Source organism: Saprolegnia parasitica, assembly GCF_000151545.1.
Source record: "Saprolegnia parasitica CBS 223.65 unplaced genomic scaffold supercont2.18, whole genome shotgun sequence".
NCBI classification, from domain to species: domain Eukaryota; phylum Oomycota; class Saprolegniomycetes; order Saprolegniales; family Saprolegniaceae; genus Saprolegnia; species Saprolegnia parasitica.
The window spans coordinates 309819-328647 of NW_012156412.1; the positions used below are offsets into that span (position 1 = coordinate 309819).

General features: G+C 61.1%; 8 protein-coding genes across 8 annotated transcripts; 4 read left to right on the plus strand and 4 right to left on the minus strand.

The window, feature by feature from the left end:
• Nucleotides 1–1178: 1178 nt before the first annotated feature.
• SPRG_05957 (hypothetical protein) lies at nt 1179–3400 on the minus strand (the record flags this gene model as incomplete). The annotated part of the gene is made up of 4 exons (XM_012344532.1): nt 1179–1468; nt 1498–2329; nt 2379–2897; nt 2945–3400. 4 exons carry the CDS (start codon nt 3398–3400, stop codon nt 1179–1181), a joined length of 2097 nt encoding a protein of 698 aa, XP_012199922.1.
• A 64-nt stretch (nt 3401–3464) lies between these two features.
• SPRG_05958 (hypothetical protein) lies at nt 3465–4993 on the minus strand. Its single transcript, XM_012344533.1, has 5 exons — nt 4452–4993; nt 4309–4406; nt 4149–4247; nt 3943–4098; nt 3465–3888 (listed from the first exon to the last, which is right to left on the minus strand). The coding sequence occupies exons 1-5, from the start codon at nt 4981–4983 to the stop codon at nt 3520–3522; spliced, it is 1254 nt and encodes a 417-aa protein (XP_012199923.1). The 5' UTR covers nt 4984–4993; the 3' UTR covers nt 3465–3519.
• A 502-nt stretch (nt 4994–5495) lies between these two features.
• Nucleotides 5496–6953, minus strand: SPRG_05959 (hypothetical protein; the record flags this gene model as incomplete). The annotated part of the gene is made up of 2 exons (XM_012344534.1): nt 5496–5559; nt 6007–6953. 2 exons carry the CDS (start codon nt 6951–6953, stop codon nt 5496–5498), a joined length of 1011 nt encoding a protein of 336 aa, XP_012199924.1.
• Nucleotides 6954–7371: 418 nt separating this feature from the next.
• On the plus strand, nt 7372–8129 carry SPRG_05960 (hypothetical protein; the record flags this gene model as incomplete). Its single annotated transcript, XM_012344535.1, has 3 exons — nt 7372–7750; nt 7795–7917; nt 7972–8129. 3 exons carry the CDS (start codon nt 7372–7374, stop codon nt 8055–8057), a joined length of 588 nt encoding a protein of 195 aa, XP_012199925.1. The 3' UTR covers nt 8058–8129.
• Nucleotides 8130–8508: 379 nt separating this feature from the next.
• On the plus strand, nt 8509–11643 carry SPRG_22181 (hypothetical protein; the record flags this gene model as incomplete). Its single annotated transcript, XM_012344621.1, has 4 exons — nt 8509–8627; nt 8685–10061; nt 10121–10589; nt 10699–11643. 4 exons carry the CDS (start codon nt 8509–8511, stop codon nt 11641–11643), a joined length of 2910 nt encoding a protein of 969 aa, XP_012200011.1.
• Nucleotides 11644–13329: 1686 nt separating this feature from the next.
• Nucleotides 13330–14525, plus strand: SPRG_05963 (hypothetical protein). The gene has a single exon (XM_012344536.1). The coding sequence runs from the start codon at nt 13363–13365 to the stop codon at nt 14386–14388; it is 1026 nt and encodes a 341-aa protein (XP_012199926.1). The 5' UTR covers nt 13330–13362; the 3' UTR covers nt 14389–14525.
• A 548-nt stretch (nt 14526–15073) lies between these two features.
• SPRG_05964 (AGC/PKA protein kinase) lies at nt 15074–17317 on the plus strand (the record flags this gene model as incomplete). Its single annotated transcript, XM_012344537.1, has 6 exons — nt 15074–15277; nt 15323–15382; nt 15432–16145; nt 16190–16717; nt 16766–16814; nt 16865–17317. The coding sequence occupies 6 exons, from the start codon at nt 15074–15076 to the stop codon at nt 17302–17304; spliced, it is 1995 nt and encodes a 664-aa protein (XP_012199927.1). The 3' UTR covers nt 17305–17317.
• Nucleotides 17318–17325: 8 nt separating this feature from the next.
• SPRG_05965 (hypothetical protein) lies at nt 17326–18783 on the minus strand (the record flags this gene model as incomplete). The annotated part of the gene is made up of 5 exons (XM_012344538.1): nt 17326–17511; nt 17565–17634; nt 17680–17748; nt 17798–17850; nt 17896–18783. The coding sequence occupies 5 exons, from the start codon at nt 18781–18783 to the stop codon at nt 17350–17352; spliced, it is 1242 nt and encodes a 413-aa protein (XP_012199928.1). The 3' UTR covers nt 17326–17349.
• Between the last annotated feature and the right edge of the window lie 46 nt (nt 18784–18829).

The following is an 18829-nucleotide window of genomic DNA, read 5'->3' on the forward strand; positions in this document are numbered from 1 at the left end:
AGCCCGTTGGAGAGACGCGCCGTTGGGTCAGACCCCATCACACCGCCCATAGCCCTTCTATAGGGTGTGGGCATGTAGTGCACTCGGTGGTGGCGCCTCAAACCTCGGCCAAGACGCCTTTTTAACGACTGCAACATGGATTTCCCGCAATTTCAGCGCATTGCGCCCGTCCACCACCCATGTTTGCTATGACAATATGTACATTGCAACGTGCGCGGTCGCATGCAACCGGCCGTCGCGTCGCTAGAAGCATGGTGCGTGCCAGCGAGACCGATAGGTGGCGCACTGCCACCGCGGGTAGGGTTAGGCCTTGAGGTCCACGGGAAGGCTACACACGACGAAGCGCGTGCGCAGGGCGTTGCCGTCGGGGCGGGTGCCGAACCACTGGTGCACGAAAAGACCAACGACAGACTGGAGCAAATGTGTGGGCAGGATGCTGGCTGCGGGGCCTGTGGCTCTCGTTGATGCCAGTCAGCCGCTCTGCTGGCGTCGTCGGGATCCCGCCGCACGACCCCATCTCGTTGTTCAAGAAAGCGCGCGCAGCAGGATCGACACGATAACAATGCGATCGTCGCCGTCGACGCAGACCCATGACACGTCGTCAGTGCAGGTCGAGACCATCAGGGAGGATCGCGCGCAAAGCCGGAAGCTGGCAGCAGCCACCTAGCCCGACGCAGCGCGCACTTGTGCACACCCTAGTGGCCGGGAAAGAGGTCGACCTGCGAGTGCAGGTCGCTCGGCCAAGCAGCGCCCAGAGCGCAGCACGAGGACGGAATGCAACCTGCTGGGTGTAGTCGCACAGCGACCTCCATCGGTCCAACGCGGTCGGCCGGGCGGCGACTGTGACCGGTTCGGCACGCAGCAACACCAAATGGAGAACCACAGAGGCGGCGGCGCGCGGTTTGGTCGTCTCTCCTTATGAATTAGGACGGCCTCAGGTGACTTGATTCGCCGCAAGTGTCAAACGCCATGCGTCCTACTTGGTGCAGGCGCCCGCTGCAACCACGAGCAGCCGCGTATCATTAACGCGAGATCCTTATGCCCATTGCGTTGTTGGTGCTTGAGACACCGGTCGCCGGTGCGAGGCGACGACGGTGCTATCCAAGCAGGACGCCACAAGACTAGAAGACAGGCATCTGTTTTCGACGGGGTTGATTACATATTACGCGTGGTGCGGCTTAGTAGCAGCGCACGAGGCGCCGCCACGAAATGTCTTTGGTGAGCAGCGTGTCCTGCAGCGTGAGTTCGTCCCGCGCAATGTCATAGCAGTGGTAGACAATGTCGTCCTTCGTGAACGGATGCAAGATGCGCTTCTTCTCGCGCGTCGGCGTCACAATGCCGTACTCGTACACGACGAGGCTGCCGCTCGAGAGCCAAAGGAACGTGATCGGGTCGCTCATGTGCACAATGTTCATGAGGATGTGCTTGGTCGACGTGTCGTGGTCGGCGCGGAAAAGGTCGTCGAGATCTTCCGGGACGCAATGCGAGAGTTGAGACGCGCGCCCTCGGAGCGCGGCAGCGGCACGGTCGCCAGCGCAGAGACCGGGTCGACGTCCAAAACGCCGTCGCCCCAGCTCATGGTCATGGCCGTGCTGGACCAGAGCTTGGCGGCTGCGAACGGCGCCTTGGTTTTGCCAAAGAAGAGCGGGTGCCGCCGCCAATGCACCGCGTTGTGGTGGTGTCGCCACCACTGGACGCCGAGCGCGAGAGGTGCTACGAGCAGCAGAAACGCGGCGGCCACCGAGAGCGTGTCGTGGTAGAAGCCCGAGAGGCGGTTGTTCATGTCGGTGAACACCTCGGACATGTACAGTGCGATGATCGTGCTGGGCTCGACGACAAAGACGGCGCGCACCGGCACGTCGCGCAGAAGATCGAGTTGAAACATTGATAGAAGCGCGAGGAGGCACAGCAGTGCGACGAGGTGGCCGCGGAGACCGATGGTGCCGTTGGGGTGCCACACGCCAATGTTGATCAGGAACGAGAAGAGCTTGAGAAGGAGCGCGAGCACCCAGACACACCGGAGGCGCACGGCGAGGATATAGCTCATGGTCGAGAAAGGCAATGCGACGAAATCGGACGCGGTCGAGAAGAGCTGCTCGGTCGCGGTGTACGTGACGGGCGCGTCGATGAGGTGCGCGACAGCGTAGCAGAGCACGGGGAACCAGCTGCCGTAGACGACCACTTGGCTCGGCACCGAGAGCATCGCGCGCATCGCGGCTCTCTTGTCGCCGTCCGTTGCAACGTAGCAGCCCAGAAAGAGCATGAGGAGGCGCAGACCCATGTACGCTTGACCAATGGACCGGAAGCCTTGTGTGTACGACGTCCAGCTCTACGCAATGCGAGCATGTAAGAATCGAGCAAGATTATGCATGTCGAACCCCAATGTTGGACCAAATGCGGCTGCCTGCGTAGCGGACCTCGTCGAGCGCGACCGTCACATTGGCGTGCACTGCGCGGAGGACGGTCGTCGTGTCAAAGGCCGAGAAACCCACGTACGCAAAGCCGCCGTGGCGCCGCGCCGGGTCGGCCTCGGACTCTGCAATGAACACGTCGATGGTGGCTTGCGGGTACTGCGCCTGGAGCGCGCCCGCGCGGGCTGTGATGTCGGCTACGACGGAGACACCCGCCTGCGACGCCCAGCTCTTGCTGCAAAAGAGCGGGCGACCGATCGCGTGCACGGCGCAGAGCGAGGCGACCGACGCGTTCATGTACGAGACCCAGATCGACCGGTACGCCGTCAGGTCGACAAACTGGAAGGCAATGTAGTCGTAAATCCGGTCGAGTCGGTCGTCTTGGACGCGTAGCGCGTACTTTAGAGTTGTGTTGACGCCCTGGAACGCCCTTGGCGCCGGTGCCGCCGCCGCCGCCGCGATGATGCGGTTCCAAAAGGCAACGACCTACAAGACACTCGCATGATTCTGTGCAGTGCGACGGAGCAGCGCACCTCGGGCACTGCAATCGCGTCAGAGCCGCAGCTTGTGGCGTAGTCCAAGCACGGTGGCCACAGATTGCGGTTGTAGACGTAGCCGCGAACGGCGGCTGCCGACGGCGACGTCTTGTAGGCGGCGACAGGCAGCGACTGCACCGACGTGTTGCCGCTCGTCGCGTGCCACGCCGTCGTCGACTGTGTAAACTGCAGAACCGAAATGGGCGTTGGAATGTCCACCAAGTAGACGTTGGGCTCCATGGACGTGCCGTGGATGCTGCCGTTCTCGGAAGACGTTCGGGGCACGTCGGTCAGCAACAAGAGGTACGAGACAACCGAGATGAGCGCGCGCCGAAGCGAGAGCGGCGTTGTGCTAAAGTCGATCGCTTCGTCGTTCTCGTCGACCGTCGCGTGCTGGCGCGTGAACGCGGCGCCGCAGACGACAGGCGTCGCATCTTGGATGCTGGCCAACATCTTCGGTGTGGTACTGTAGTGGTTTTGGCGCCGGTTCCAACGTCGTTGAAACGTCTGTTATACGTGGCACGTGGAAACGGAGGGTGCGATGTTTATATTACCAGAGAAAGAGCATGTACTTAGGGGCTTTTTGACAAGTCGTAGTACGCGTCGAGGGTCTTCTTGGTAAACTGGTGAAACACCATCGAGTTGTCCCAGCGCGAGAGAAGCGGCGGCACGCCGAGCGGGAGGTTGGCGGTCTGGCCCGCGCTCTCGGGGCTCATGCCTTCCGGAATGTACATGGGCTCGTTGTGCTCGGGGCCCATAAAGACCGCCATCGTTTCGCGGTTCACGTTGGGCACCTGCGGCCCACGCACGGCATGCGGCGTCGCCTGGAGGATCCCGCCCGTCAGGATCTGCGACGTCTCGCCAATCTGGTACACGAGGTGGCCCTTCGGGATGAGCGCGCGGACGATCTGGCCGTCGCGGTTCTTGATGTAGAGACCCGCCTGGAATAGAAAAAATGAGCGCCTCGAGTCATACAGAGAGGAAGGGTATCGTACGCTCGGGTCCGGGTTGTCGATCGTGGCACCGCTCATGTCGGTGAAGAGCGCTTGGACGAGGCCCGTGAGCGCGCTGTGGTCGTTGTGCCAGCCGCACCAGCTCGAGAACTCAGCCTCGACGCTCTCAGAGGACACGTCACGCTTCTCGAGGTCCGCCTGCAAGACCATGTCAGCATATTGAAGTAGGTGTACGGTCAGTGAGGTACCGCAGCCATGGCAAAGTAGTGGAGGAGGCGGCCAACGCACGACCGGCTTTCCTTAATGATGCGGTAGAGCTTTCCGGCTTCGTACGTCGGGCACTGCGACTAAAGTAGTTGCAAGATGCAAAAGTTAGCATCCACTCGGCATATGAGAACAGGCGCGTACCTCAACATACTTGTCGCACTGCTTGGCGACGAGAAGGCCCGTGCTCACGATGAGCTGACCGAGCTTCATGAACGCATCCTCGAGCTCCGGGATCTCCTCTACAGAGCGAGAATGAGGCTCGAGCGACGGGTTTTAAACCATACCCGTGGGCCAAATGTTGTCGTGGTAGAACGTCGGGAATTCCTTGATAAGCTGCGCGTCGTCCGTCTTGACGTTGTGGAGCGGGTTGTCGTAGAACGAGCCCTTGGAGTAGTCGGGCTTGCCCTGGAGGTTCTCCTTGCCGTGGCTCCAGCCAAAGCTGTAGTACGCCTTCTCAAGCTCGTACTTGGTCTTGACGTCGGCGGGCAGGTTCGCAAAGCGGAACGCGAGCGGCAAGAGCTTCATGCGGAGCTCCTCGAGGCCCGGGACGTTGGCAACGGCCATGATGCCGAGGCCCTTGGGGCCGTACGCCGCTTCAATGAGCGAGCCGAGCTCGTTCGAGTCCGTCAAGGTGGCAAAGTCCACGATGGGCACGTGCTGGGCAGGAAGGGCGGCGATCGTTTCCGTCGACATTTTCGAGTGTTGCGATGCAAGCAAATGGGAAAATGAACCGAGGGGGATCCCCGGACGGCGGTTGGCAGAGCGCAACCAGATGGCCAAGTGTGGGTGATGATTCGCCTTAAATCTCTGATACATTTGTAGCGCCGACCAATGAACGGAGCTAGCGCCAAGACAAAGAGTGGGAGGATGAACCCTTAGCGGCGGCAAGGCGCTGTCGCAGCTTGAAGCTTGCGCGAATGCCTTGGGATCTGTATGGTTTCGCAACGGCGCCAAGTTGCCGTCTTGAGCAACAAGGAGCCCAGTCACTGGCATCGCGTGTTTGTATGCAATCTTCGTAGTGTCATTATGTTTTAGTATTGTCAATATGCATATTTTACGCTAAAGCCAAACACTGACCACGTGAGCCGGTCGCAGTTTCACAGTTGAGGCTCGCTCATGGCACCTAGGTAAGCTTCTGAAATAAGATATAAATATGCAGTGTTCATGGTATGTATTATATTATGATCCGCACAAATGCATATTATACACTATTTCGCAAAGCCTAGCTACTTTGTGTCTCGACCTCGCAGAGTCCTGGTGCTGTGTGCTGAAAGGGTCGTCCGTTTCCAAGATGCGGGCCGAGTGCAGTGTAATCAAAAAGATCAAATCTAGAAGCGCATGAGCGCACAAGGTCGAGGTGAAGAGCGCGCCAGTTCATCGCAGCTAAAGTAACTAGAACGCAAGACCCGCCTCAACACGGACATCAACACCGTTGTAGCCCCCAAGGAGCTCGGCTCAACGAGGAAAGCCCTTCACGTTAGAACTGCAATGTGTATGGCCGTGATGTTGTACAGTGAACGCCGGACAGGACAAAAATACTACTAGTACACTGTTTGAGTCTTGCTCGGTCTCCTCGCGATCATGCTACTGGCCGGGGCGCTTCGTTTTATGGCCGGCGATGCGAGAAAGGGCTTCTTTCCGCGACGCATTGCACCGTCGACGTCGTTGCACTTCGTTGGGGCGTTTTTCGTTCGCTCGCCTTGGACCACGCCTCGTAGCGCAAGGCAGCTTTGCGGTGGCGCAGCAGACGCCGTCGGCGCAGGCTTTGGTATATGAGATGCATGGCGCCGTAGTTTCTTGCCGAGTTGTGTTGGTCGACGCGGAAGGGATGCGCTGGACACGAGCGACGTCGCAGATTTACGCACGGGCTCGGACGCCTCAGCGCAGACGACGGCAGGTTGCTGATCTCGTGGTATACCAAAGTGCGGTCGTGGTGGCCATGAATGCAGCGATGCCTGCGCTGCAACGGGCGACGCGAATGGGTTCTCGGAGGCAAAGCCAAGCGGCTCGTCCAAGTCGAAGCTGGATGCTGCGGTCGAGGTACACACTGCAATCGGAGAGAGCGAAGGCGCATCACGTTCTAGTTGTTGCCGACTCGTGGTGGGAACGGCGTCCATGGATTGCACTTGCGAGGCTGCAAGAACGTCGATGGTAGATCGTGCGGCCACATTGGGCTGGCGTGGGCTGGTTGCATCCTCCGGTAGCATAATCCCAGTGGAGGCGATCGCGAGCGGAAAGTCGGTTGTCAATGGAGGTGTCTGATCCAGCAATGGGTCTTGGCACGTGGCTGCTTGTTCAAGATCGAGCGCCGCTTGAAGCCGTTGAACGAGCACAATCTTAAGCCCACCGACGCGTAGCCCACGCTTCTTGAGAGCAGCCTTGAGCTCGACGACCTTGAGCGTCGATGGATCCACCTTGATGTCGTCCTTGGCCAAAACGTCGATGGTCACGGAGGATGGGTCCGTGAGACGCGATGCCAGCATTGCTCGAGTAGTGGGTCCTTGGGCAGCCACCGCCTTGGTGTGTTCTACGTAGAGAGCTCTCTTTGTTCGTCGGCGCTTGCTGGCAACCTCCACAGCGGCGTCTTGTGGGCGAGAGGGCGCAAAGATGGCATTCACGTCCAAGATGGTTCGCAGCCTCGGGCGCGTCACGTCCTTCGCAGATCGCGCGCAAAAGACGGCAAGCCACGCCACGCTCTCGTCCAGCAGCGAATCGAGCGCGTCGCTTGCGGTCTGCGTCCCGCGGTCAAGGTGCGTCTGCACGGCCCGCATGTGGTCGTCGTCCATCACCGAGGATCGCCAATGTCGCACTTATCCGGGATCCGTTCTTACGTGTTTGCGCTCCTAGTGGCGTTCGATTGGTTAAAATAGAAAAATCCCATCTTCAACGGCATTTCTCCTGTTGGTCTCATGTTGGCACGAGCAACCGTACTCGCCATGCCACGAGACGCTGCTGCCGTAGACCCGAGATATCTCATCCCTACCAATGCCACAAGTGTAAATGATGGGCTCTACTGACACCCTTCATTTGCCACAAGACGTGCCCAGTACAGTGTACAGGCCCGAACGGTCGTTGAGACGATCTCGAGATATGCAAATGTTTAAAACAGCAATTGTTGATCTTTTTCGATACAAATATCGAGATTTGAGATTTGTATCTTTCGCCCAAGGTGGTCTTCGATGACAATCCTCTTCCCAGTCCAATATGCAGGCCGCCCGCGCCCTGCCGCGTCGCCTCCACCGCGCTGCGGGCCACTGCCGCGACGCCACTGCGTCCGCCCGCGTCAAGCCGGCGCCGGCGCCACCGAGCCTCGGCCTCATGGTCGTCGACGGCGCGCTGCTCCTCTTTGTCTGCGAGGCCTTGAACCAGGTCGGCGGCAAAGAGCTTAGCTTCGAGAAGGCGCTGGCACCGATGGCCCTCGGCGGTCTCATGTTCCCGCTCTATGCACGCATTGACGCCTTCTTCCCGACCATGCACAAGCCTGTCGTCTCGGCGCTCGGGAAGCGCATCTTGCTCATCAACACCATGTACCTCGCGCTTCCGCTGGCCGTTGACGAGGTCATGCAGTCGCAGACGATCACCGGTACGACGATATGCACATCTTGCGTGTGCGCATGCGAGCCGTAGAGGTCGGCCCCGCGCGCATGGCGTACAAGACAACGTTTGGCGCGCTCATTGGCGTCTCGACCTTCCTCGGGGTGTGGGGCTCATTCTTCGCCGCCCACTCGATCCCACGCAGTATTGCCCGTCGTACGTAACCTTGCTTCTCTCGCACGCATGAGGTCATCGTGCGCCTACCGGTAGGTGTCTGCAGCGCCGTGGCGTGCGACGCAGCGTGGAAGACCGTGCGCCCGCCCAACGAGCCGCGCATCCTGTACCCGACGCAGTAGGCACTCCTTTCCATCTTGCGTGCTGCTACTACCGCGCTCTCGGTTAACATTGAATGCATCCTACCCTCGCCATCCTTGCCCCCGTGGCCTCTGGCCAAGCGTAAGTGGCTCGCAGGGTGGCTAGGAGCTGGTTCTTGTCTGGGTTTGGCTCTCCGCAGTTAGCCGACCCAAGCAGGAAGCTGCTGTGCCAGACAGAGCGATTGCTTCGGCGGGCGCATGGACGTGAGCGGCGACGCTGGTCGGTCTGCGGATCGCGTGTATCCGGATGTATCCGCATAGCTCGCCCAAATTGCCTTGTCGAGTTTGGCCAAAACAAAGTGTGGCGAAGGGAAAGCAAGATCCTGGAGGAGCTGCCGCCCACGTCGCCGTCCACTGCTGTACAGGTACCCTCATGCGATGGCCGATGGCGGCGATGGCTCACACGCGTCTGGTAGACCGAATCGCGAGCATCATGAAGGGACCCCGCGCCTCCTGCGAAGGCTACCTGACGTTCCGGACGAGCCCCTACTCGCCGCCGCCCATGATCCGATCCTATAGCATGCTCGTCGGGACATGCTTCTACTACTACGCGTATTACAGACGACATGATGTGATGATGATGGTGTACCTGATGCACATCCTATCTAGCTCGCAAGAAGACGCCGAGGTCATGATGCGGCTCAAGGGCGAAGTCGACGTCATTGGCGCCCAGGAATGGGACGGGAAGGGCAACATGCACATCTACACGAACGGCTTTATGTTTGTGACGGCGCAGAACAAGGTCTTTTACGCGTACGCGGACACGCCGATGGACAAGGAGAAGTGGCTGCGCGCGATGCAAACCGCTGTCATGACGACCGTGCCGGTGCTGAGCACGCTCGGGAGCAGCTCGCTCTCGAGCCACCACGAGCTCCTGTCGCCGTCGTCCGCGACGGAGATTGACGTCCACGCGCGCTGCGCCGTCTGTCCACACGACGATGTGGCCGCGGCCGCGCTCCCGAAAATGCGCTGCGGCAACTGCGAAGACACGTTCTGCGACCGCCACTCGCTCCAGCGCCTTCCGCTGCCGCACAAGGGCTACTACTACGCATTGCGCGTCTGCGACGAGTGCTACTACGCCCAGCTCTTTGTCAACTACCTCAAGGCGATGAACCAGCGGCTGGCGTCGCGGACCTGCGTGTACCCCAAGCCCCTCAACGTGAACGCGCCGATCGAGCTCATCATGCCGATGGGCCCGTCGCACACGCCCGCGACAACGATCGCGCTCGACCTCTTTAAAGAAGGGGCGATTACGGCCGAAGAGCTCGAAGTGCTTCTCCTCGCCGACAAGCGGTACCTGGATCAAACCACGGAGCAGCCCGAGATCCCGCTGGACCTCAAGATTCTCGCGCTCCATCGCGAGTTTGCGTCCAAGTCGTTTAGCGTCTCGCGCGCAGTCGTGCTACTGCATCAGAACCTCGAGAGCGACCCGCTGCTGTTCAAACCGATCCTCGAGCGCCTCCTCTCGTTCTCGTACGACGCCAAGATCAACCAGGTCGAGTTTTACTGGCCGCAAATTGTGCACGCGTACCTCAACATTCCCGTCTTTGAGTTTGAGAAGCTCTTTTGGATGGACGAGCTCGTGCTCTCGATCTGCTCGCGCTCGATCCACCTCGCGCTGCTCCTGATTTGGCAGCTCCGCGGCGCACTCGAAGACGCGATGGACCCGCTTGCGACCTTGCGCACTCAGAGCACGTTTGCCCGCGTCGCGCGCCTCATGGTCGAGATTGAGGTCCACGTCATTGGCTCGTCGCGCCAAGAAGTGCTGCAGCAGTCGTCGGCCAAGAAAATTCTCCCGATTCTGACCGAAGACCAGCTCGCGCTCGTCCACACGCTCATGGACAACATGGCGATCTATCGCCGTGACGCGACGCCGTCGACGACGCCGCTGCCCACGGAGCTCGACGCGCAGTACGCCGACTTTTCTGGCTTTCAGCAGCATTTGCTCCAGCCCAAGGAAAAACGATGCTGCCGCCGGCCCCGATCGTCGATTGGGCGACAGGCGACGCCAAGCCCGAGCCGCTCCGCCGCCGCCGGACCATGAGCATGGCCGAAAAGTCGGTGCTCGCAACCTTTTACGCCGAAGAGTGCGCCTTTGTGGAGCAGATCACGGACATTGCCGAGAAGCTGCGGTTTGTACCAATGGCCGAGCGCAAGCCGATGCTGGCCAAGCACCTCGAGACGTTTTCGCTGCCGCCCAACGCGTACATCCCGCTCGTCAAAGCCACGGACCCGTTTGAGCAGGTCGTGCGTCTCCCGCCCAAAGAAGGCACTGCATTTAGCACGAAAGCGCGCGTTCCAATCTTGCTCATCTTTGAGGTCGTGCGCGGGGCCAACTCGAGTCTGCAGATCACGTCGCCGGGTAGCGCGCGTCCACTCCTGACGCCGCAAGCGTCGACGACCGCGGCGTACGAGATCGACGAAGAGGTCCGGCACTTGATCAACCGACAGAGCATCGACGCGCCGACGCCCGAGACGCCGTTAACGACCGCGGCACCGACGACACCCTGCCACGTCCGACGACGATGACGACGACGACGATGATGATGACGGGCGGAATGGGATCCGCCCGATGCCACACGGTCACTTGGCGACGTCGAACACGGCATCCGGCTCGCTCGAGATGGACCTGTCGTCCATGCACGTCTCGGACGAGGTGATGGCGATGGAGCGGGATCGGAAGAAGGACCTCGAGGCGGCGTTTGGCGAGTCGTGGCTCTCAAAGCGCGAGCGGATACGCGCAAGCTCGCCGCACGGACACCTCCCGGGCTGGGACATTGTGTCGATGATTGGCAAGAGCAACGACGACATGCGGCAAGAAGTCTTTACGCTGCAGCTCGTCCAAAAGTTTCTCGAGATCTTCAAGGCCGCCAACCTCCCGATCTGGCTTAAAGTCTACCGCATCATTGCCACGTCGTCGTCGGCCGGTCTTGTCGAGACGCTCACGAATGCGATTTCGCTCGACGGCCTCAAGAAGCGCGACGGCTACGTGAGCTTACTGCATCACTTTGAAAAGTCGTACGGCGCGGCCGAGACGTTTGCGGCGGCTCAGACCAAGTTTATCCAGTCGATGGCCGGCTACTCGCTCGTGAGTTACTTTCTCCAGATCAAGGACCGGCACAACGGCAACATCATGCTCGACAACGAAGGCCACATCATCCACATTGACTACGGCTTCCTCCTCGGTATCGCGCCTGGCGGCAGCTTTAGCATCGAAACCGCGCCGTTCAAGCTCACGACCGAGATGGTCGACACGATGGGCGGCCCTGACTCGGAGGGCTTTAAAGAGTACGTGACGCTCTGCACGCGAGGCTTTCTCGCGCTCCAGCCGCACTGCGACGAGCTCTGCGACCTCGTTGGCATCATGGCGCAGCACTCGCCGTACCCGTGCTTTGCCAACAAGGACGTGTCGTACGTCCTGTCTCGGTTCCGGTCGCGCTTCAAGGTGGCCATGTCCAAGCACGACGTCGTCGCGCACATGCTCTACTTGATCCGCAAGAGCCACGGCAACTACAGCACGCGCCAGTACGACGCATTCCAGCGCATGACCAACGGCATTTACCCCTAACCGCGATCTAAGAACCCCGTTTGCATTTGCATCGAGTCGCCGACCGCTGGCGACGACCATGCCGTTGCTAGACAACGGGAAGCTTCGGAGGGTCCTTTGCTAAATAGCAGGAAAAGTGCGACACTGCGATCTCGCAATTTCAAGTTGGGTGCGAGTAGCCGCGTCGTCAATGGTTGCTCTGCGGAATCTTTGATCTTGACCTTGCGCTCATTGCACGTGTGCAACGCCGCCTGGCACGACGGCTGCATAGACCGCGCTTGAGCGCGATCGGGCGATGTCGAGACCAAGGTGGTGTATGTGGCCATCGCAGGTGCACAAACGAACCGATCCCCCCGCTCGTACATGCCGCAAGAGAGTCTCGGTGTCTGTATGACGTTGCTGCTTTTATGCTATCAGAAACTAAGAAATTTTCGTCACCGCGGCAAGGCATAGCTTTCTCTTGTTGGCATTACGCACGCCAAAGAACTGCTGCGCAGTGGGCGCCTTTTGTCATCCAAGACGACTGCCACTCATTCGATGGAACGTGATGTTAGCAACACGGGTGCTGGCAACTCTCAACGCATGCGACCGAGTAGCCACCACCGCACACGACCAGGTCTACGCCCGAATCCACAAGCGCACTTGGCGACGACGACGACGACGACAACACTCTCCAGAACGCGGTACACGCCCTCGAGGCGCGTCCGGTCCGATACACGAGTGTCGCCGTATGTGCAGCGATGCAGCTCGTGGTGGGTGATTGTGGGTGGCGGCATCAGATCCGAGAAATACCATCACGGCTGCGAGTAGGTAGTGAAGTAGCTCTTAATTTATTGACGGCTGTCGGTCGCTCTGCGCGTTTCGGGTATATTAGCTACTACTCTAAGAGTAGCTATGTACGTTGAGAGGCGAGAGCTCTGCGAAAAATAGTGGCCGCTGCCGACCACATCAAGCGCTCGTTTTTATGCGGTGCGCGCCAGTGAGCACGCAAGCGTGGGACTGCGCACTGAAACCAGAGTGGCGTTCCGGCCTTGTGGTGCGTGGCGACAGAGTGCAAGAAGGAGCGGGCTCGGCACTCTGTCCGACGCCGCGGCGTGTAGACGGAAAGGCGGCCTGTAACGAAACGCTCGGCAGTTTCATACGGCTGGTAGCCACCCGTTTTGTGCAAGTGCAATCCTGGAGCGGCTCTGGTCTCGTAAGGAGCGCACGTTTAGACAACCAGCGCCTCAAAGCGCCCTCTTCTTATGCTTGGAAATCCTTGGACGCGTAGACGTACGGCAGTGGTAGTTGAGCGATATATATATCCATTCGTGCACGACATTGGCTGCTGGTTTGTGTGGGCTGGCGACACACTTGCGCTCGTGGCGCCTCGACAAGCGCGCCGCAAGTTCAAAAGCGCGCAGCTGGCCTTGTTGCAGAGATTCTACCGTATACACCGGGGTCCAATGGCATCGAGACGCTTCGTGGAAGGGATGATGACGACGTGCCCCGGGGGTTCCAGCCGGCGATTCTTCAACCGGAGCGTGGGACGACGCCGCGTGTCGCAAACTCGGGCTATTGGGTCACTAATTTAATTCGAGCGAGCATACGCGGGGCGGGTGTTTTTATTGTGCATGCGTTCAGCGGGCGCTGGCAGCCCGAGATGTGATGGCCCAGCTGGAGCGTCTCGATAGCAAGCGGCGTGGCGAGCTTCTACACTGCATTATCACATTTACAACGGACAAAGCAGCCGGTCGTACGATGGCGCTCACGTTGCCCCAGTTTCACACGTCGGCGTACTCGCACCCGCTCCTCACCGTGCACGTGCCGCCGAGCATGGACCGCCGCGAGCGCCGCTTCCAGTGCGAAGAGCCCGGCTGCGGCAAGCGCTTCAACCGCAAGTTCACGCTCAAGGAGCACATGAAGACGCACACGGGCGCGCGCCCGTACATTTGCGACTACGAGGGCTGCACCTCGAGCTTCTCGACGTCCGGGAACCTCAGCCGCCACAAGTTTACGCACACGGGCGAGAAGCCGTACGGCTGCACGATCGCCATGTGCACGAAGCGCTTCTGCACGAAGGAGAAGCTCGCGCGCCACATGAAGACGCACTCGGGCATCCGCCCGTTCTCGTGCAAGGTCGACGGCTGCCACAAAAAGTTCTCAACCTCCGGCAACCTCGGTCGCCACATGAAGACGCACCGCAGCCACGTCGCGTCGTCGCCGTCGACGCAAGGTAGCAGCGGCAGCGAGCACCACGGCCAGCACGAACTCGACCACGACATCATCTCGGCGCTCTCGTCGCCGGGCAAGCAGGCCGCGCAGCAAGCCAAGTGGAAGGCCGACAAGCCGCGCTTCCCGACCATCATGCGCAGCCAGTCGGACTTTAGCGTGCGCAGCTTCAACACGCCCAACAACATGCACATTGCGGTGCCGCAGTCGTCGTCCTCGAGCGCCGGCCGCCTCCAGTTCAACCTTTTCGACTCGCCGCTGAGCACATCGAACGGATCGTCGTCGTACTCGTGGCCGCCGGCGCAGTTTCCGTCGTCGACGTACCACCACCACCACGGCGGTAGCTACGGCTCGGGGCTCACGATCACGAGCCAGTACCAGAACAGCAGCAACGGCGGCTTCAAGATCGAGCACGACCTCCTCCGCGACGCGATCCCGCAGTACGAGCCGCTGCCGTTTGACCGCACGGGGGTGCCCAAGATCTCGCGGTCGCAGTCGGACGGCGCGGTGCTTGGCCACTCGGACTTGATGAACGACTTCTACTACGACCACTGAGCCGTCGACGCCCCGTTCTTGTACATTAGCTCTGTTAGATTGCGTGTCAACCTCCACCTCGTTTCCCTAAACTTATAAAAACACCCGACCTGTACCTCTCCGACCTGAGAGCTGGTGCGTGTCGAATGCTGCCGCGTAACTCACTCTACGGCGACGCAGCGGCTGCTATGACGCAGGTGATAGGCGCCGCGGATCGCGCTGCCGCTTTCATCAATCGTTCGAGCAATTACGCAGCTGCGCTCTCGACAGCCGCACCAAGCACATGTTTCCTCAGCTGTAATACCACGTGGCGAGATCTTCTTCGGAGGACGGCACCCTTGGGAACATGCCTTGGGACCATGCCTTGGGCTGCACGAGACAGAGGAGGAGGCTCGGGCGCGCAGCGTCAATGAAAGCGGCTACGTGGTCTGCGAGCCTAAGCCGATCCCGAGATGTGGAAGTTCGTCGAACGTTCGTTCGTACCTATTTCGAGCCGGCTTGATGACGGCCACCAAGAGCGTCAAAGACACCTCGCTGCCGCCGGTACGTCAAGGCCACGCGACCCTGGTCCTGAGAACTCTGTAGCTCTGCGGATTGGATGACGTGGGACTGCGACGCGAGGTGCGAAACCGGCTTATTTGCACTTGGATCGATCGACGGCAAGTAGGTGCAGCAATCGTCCTCGCTTCGAGAGCGTTCAAAGACCATGGCCATCGAGACCGAGACACCACGTGGCGCGTCGGCAGCTGACGACGCGCCATGTAAAGGCTTTGAGAAACACCGCGTCTTTGGCCCATCGGCCGAGGCCGTCCGCGCCGTCGTGCGCCTCCAGCCACTTCGCCCGCCCAGCGCCATGCTCGCACAGCGCTCCGAGGGCAGCCTCGCGCCCATTCAGCACCATCCGCTGCCGGTAGACGACGTCGAATGCGCATCGCTCATGTGCTCGTCTGTCTAGCGCTCCGTGACGGCGCCCGCGGATGGCAAGGAGCCCGTCGCCCTCGACGCTCCCTCCAGCGTCCGTGACGATGCATGCATGCACCGTCGTCCTCACGCGATGCATGTAGAGCCTTCGCCCGCCGCGTCGAGCACCGCGCGCGATCCTCGACGACCTTGCCTTGCTCGCGCGCGCGCTGTGCCCGTTCGTGTGCACGCCTGCGCAGTGGGGCGGCCTCCGCCCGCGCCTTCTGCGGCTGCTTCAGAAGCGCGACTTTGACGCGCATGACGTCGTATCGCCCGTCTCTTCTCTCTCGCCGCTTGTCGTTCTCGTCGCTGGATCCGTGCAATGTGGCGACGACGGCGACGTGCTCCATGCCGGGCACTTGGTCGGCGGCGATAGCTGGCTCTTCGATGCGGTGACGCAATCCAAGGTCGTTGCAACGTCTCCAACGACCGCGTACGTCCTGCCACGATCGGCGCGGGCGCATGTCCTCGCGCTCGCAACGCCCGAGTCGCTCCTTTCCCAGGCCACACGCCTCGCCTCGGTGCTCGCGCAGGACCCTGCGTGGGCGGGCGTCGCGCCAAGGGACGTGTGGCAGCATCGATGCACAGCGACCACGTCATCGTTGCGCCACGCCTGCGAACCGGCCAGTGTCCACCTCCTCTTGCATGGCACTGCATCCTGCCACGATGTACCCCTCGAGGTCGGCACCCTTCTTGTCTCGAGCTCGCCGCGCGCGCTGGTGCCAAGCGCGGGGGCGGTGTGGGTGCAGCTTACGCACGCCGAGGTCGCGGCGCTCCTCGGCGACGACGCTGCTTGTGCGTACGTGAGTCGATGCGAGGTAGGCCGACGAGTAGCGAGGGCCTCACAAATGGATTGTTGAAGGTCGAGCCAGGCAGCAGCAGCATCGACGAGTTCGAGCTCCTGCAAGCGCTCGGGGCCGGCGCGTTTGCCTCCGTGTCGCTGGCCTTGCACCGGCCCACGAGCGCGCTGTGCGCACTCAAGATCATTCCCAAGAACGGGCTGCCGTCGCTCAAGCTTGCGCGCCAGGCCGTCACCGAGCGTGACGTGCTGGCCTCGGTGCATAGCCCGTTCGTAGCGCGCTACCTCACGTCGTTCCAGGACGACTGGAATCTTTACCTGGCGTCCGAGTTTGTGCAAGGCGGCGAGCTCTACGAGCGGGTGCATGGCCCACACGCCGCCGTCCTCGACGAGTCGGCCGTGCTCTTCTACGCCGCGAACGTGGCGCTCGCCCTCGACGCGTTCCACACCAGCGGCATCGTCTACCGCGATCTGAAGCTCGAGAACGTCCTGCTCGGCGCCAACGGGTACCTCAAACTCATCGACTGTGGCTTCGCACGCCATGTCATACACGCACGCGCTTACACGCTCTGCGGCACGCCCGAGTACATGGTAGGCGCGTCACGAGCGCTGCTGGAAGTATCGATGGCATCGCTGTAGGCACCCGAATTGATTGCAGGGCGTGGCTACGGTCGGGCCGTCGACTTTTGTGCGAGACAACCTTGATAAAAGGCAGTGGGCTCAACGCGGTAGTTGTAGGGGCTCTGGGGGCGCTCGTCTATGAGTTGGCGACCGGCCACTCACTCTTTGCCCGCGACGACGGGAACCAAACGCTCGTGATGGCGCGAATCCGCGCCGTGCCGACCCTCGGGCTGCCGCTCGGTCCCGAGTTTCAAGTCTCTTGCAGCCCTCGTCTGCGGTCGCTCATCCTGGAGCTGCTGCACGTCGACCCGACAAAGCGATTGGGGGCGCGGGGGCTTCAAGAGGTGGAAGAGCACGCTGCCTTTGCCGACCTCAACTGGTCGGCGCTGCGGGCCCAAGCCATCGCCGCACCGTACGTTCCAGCGCTGACGAGCCCGCGCGACACGCAGCATTTTCACTTTCACACCGTCGACGACCAAGACGACGCTTTCGAGAGCATCGAGTCCCCCGCCACCGAGCTCCAAGCCGCCTTTGCGACTATCTTTGCTATGTTTTAAGTTGCTGTACACAAGTCACCTCGGTTCGACAGGGCAGTTCTTCGGTTAGAGCAAAAGAACGCTGAGCGCGGTCGTCAACTGGCGCTTGTTCCGGTCGCGAAGACTCTCGAGGAGGCCAGCAACGCGTCGAATCTCGTCGTCGCTGAGCTCTGTAGCGCGCACTTGACGCGGACACAGCTCGTCCACGACACCCTTGCGACACGTCGCCTAGCCACAGCCCCGGCTTGCAAGAAGCACCAGAGGAAGCGACGACGTCGTACCACTGCTTGGGAGACCGCCGCTGCGTGGGCACTGCACTGGTCCTTGACAAGCGCGTCGAGCGACGCCAGCCTAGGAGACGTCACGTCACGTGCATTGCGTTTTCAAAAGCCATACGCCACATCGCGCGCCAGCTGGTCGAGAACGTCGGCCGTCGCGTTTTCTTCCTGGGACGCCGCCTCGTGTCTGCAATCCACCATCATAAGGCGCGGTTGGAGGAGGGGATGCGACGTACGGGAGGCCATCGAGCACATTTTCCCAGTGGTGCCAGCGCGTCGTGGAGCAAAGCTACAAGCAGCGTGTCAGCGACCGCCTTTGGTGCTGCAGTAGTACCCCGTGGGGGGGTGTCAAGACGCACTCGTCATGGATCGCGCATGGGGGCGCGAGGGGTACGAGCTTCGATACGCTCTCCCAGCGCCATTCCACGTGCAGGAGCGCGGCCATGAGACGCCCGAGAACGTCGGGCGCCATCGCGACATCGGCCGGCTCGAAGCGGACACCGCAGGTCTCGGCGAGCGACCGCAGTTCGTCGAGCCGCAACGCGCACGCGTCAGGCGAGAGCTCCTGCGTCTCTGTCACATCTGCAAATACCACAAGTAGCTGCGACGGCGTGAGGCCCACGGGCGCTGGCCGTTCGGACAGCGGCAAGCATGACTGCAGCGGCAAGTGCATCTGCATCGCCCGCGCGGCTTGGTGGAGGTACCGCGCCTGGTCGCTGCGCGCCATGGTCGGGTGGTCGATCCACACGCGCAAGTTGACGGCTGGAAAGGCCATGATAAGAAATGGGATCGGGGATGTAGCGGATGGTGGCGTTGGCGGTGGCGTCCGCGACGCGCGCGGGCGCTTGGCGGTCGGCGACACGACATCCATGTCGTCGACGGGCTTGGTCAGCTTGTGCATGCGGCTATGGTCGACCCAGTAGAGCGTGTCGAGCATGCGCAGGTACAGCGCGACGTTCTTATTGCCATTGATCGTCGTCGTGCGCAAGTAGAGATGGCAGGGAAACTGCGTCTGGTCGCCAAACCGTCGAGAAAAGCCGCAGAACGCGTGCTCGCCGACGTGGAGCCCAGCGCAGAGACCGAGGTCGTTCGGCAGAAGCGGTCGCAGCGCGTCGCCGCTGGCCGCGTCCTTGCCGTTGGCGACGAGCGCTGCGAATGCGTCGGTTGCGACCGCGTCGTGGCGTAGCCACGGCTGCGTGCCCAAAAACGCTTCCAAGTCCATCCGGAAATGCAATGTCGTATCCGGCCGATCGGCGTCTTTTTTTACA

Bases quoted from the DNA above. Each gene is read 5' to 3' on its own strand.
- SPRG_05958 (XM_012344533.1), bottom strand. From the start codon at position 4,983: ATGTATCAGAGATTTAAGGCGAATCATCACCCACACTTGGCCATCTGG. The intron at 4,248-4,308 runs GTACGCGCCTGT...CAACTACTTTAG, and splicing joins AGTGCGACAAGTATGTTGAG to TCGCAGTGCCCGACGTACGA. The intron at 3,889-3,942 runs GTACGATACCCT...TTTCTATTCCAG, and splicing joins TCGACAACCCGGACCCGAGC to GCGGGTCTCTACATCAAGAA.
- SPRG_05963 (XM_012344536.1), top strand. From the start codon at position 13,363: ATGGCGCTCACGTTGCCCCAGTTTCACACGTCGGCGTACTCGCACCCG.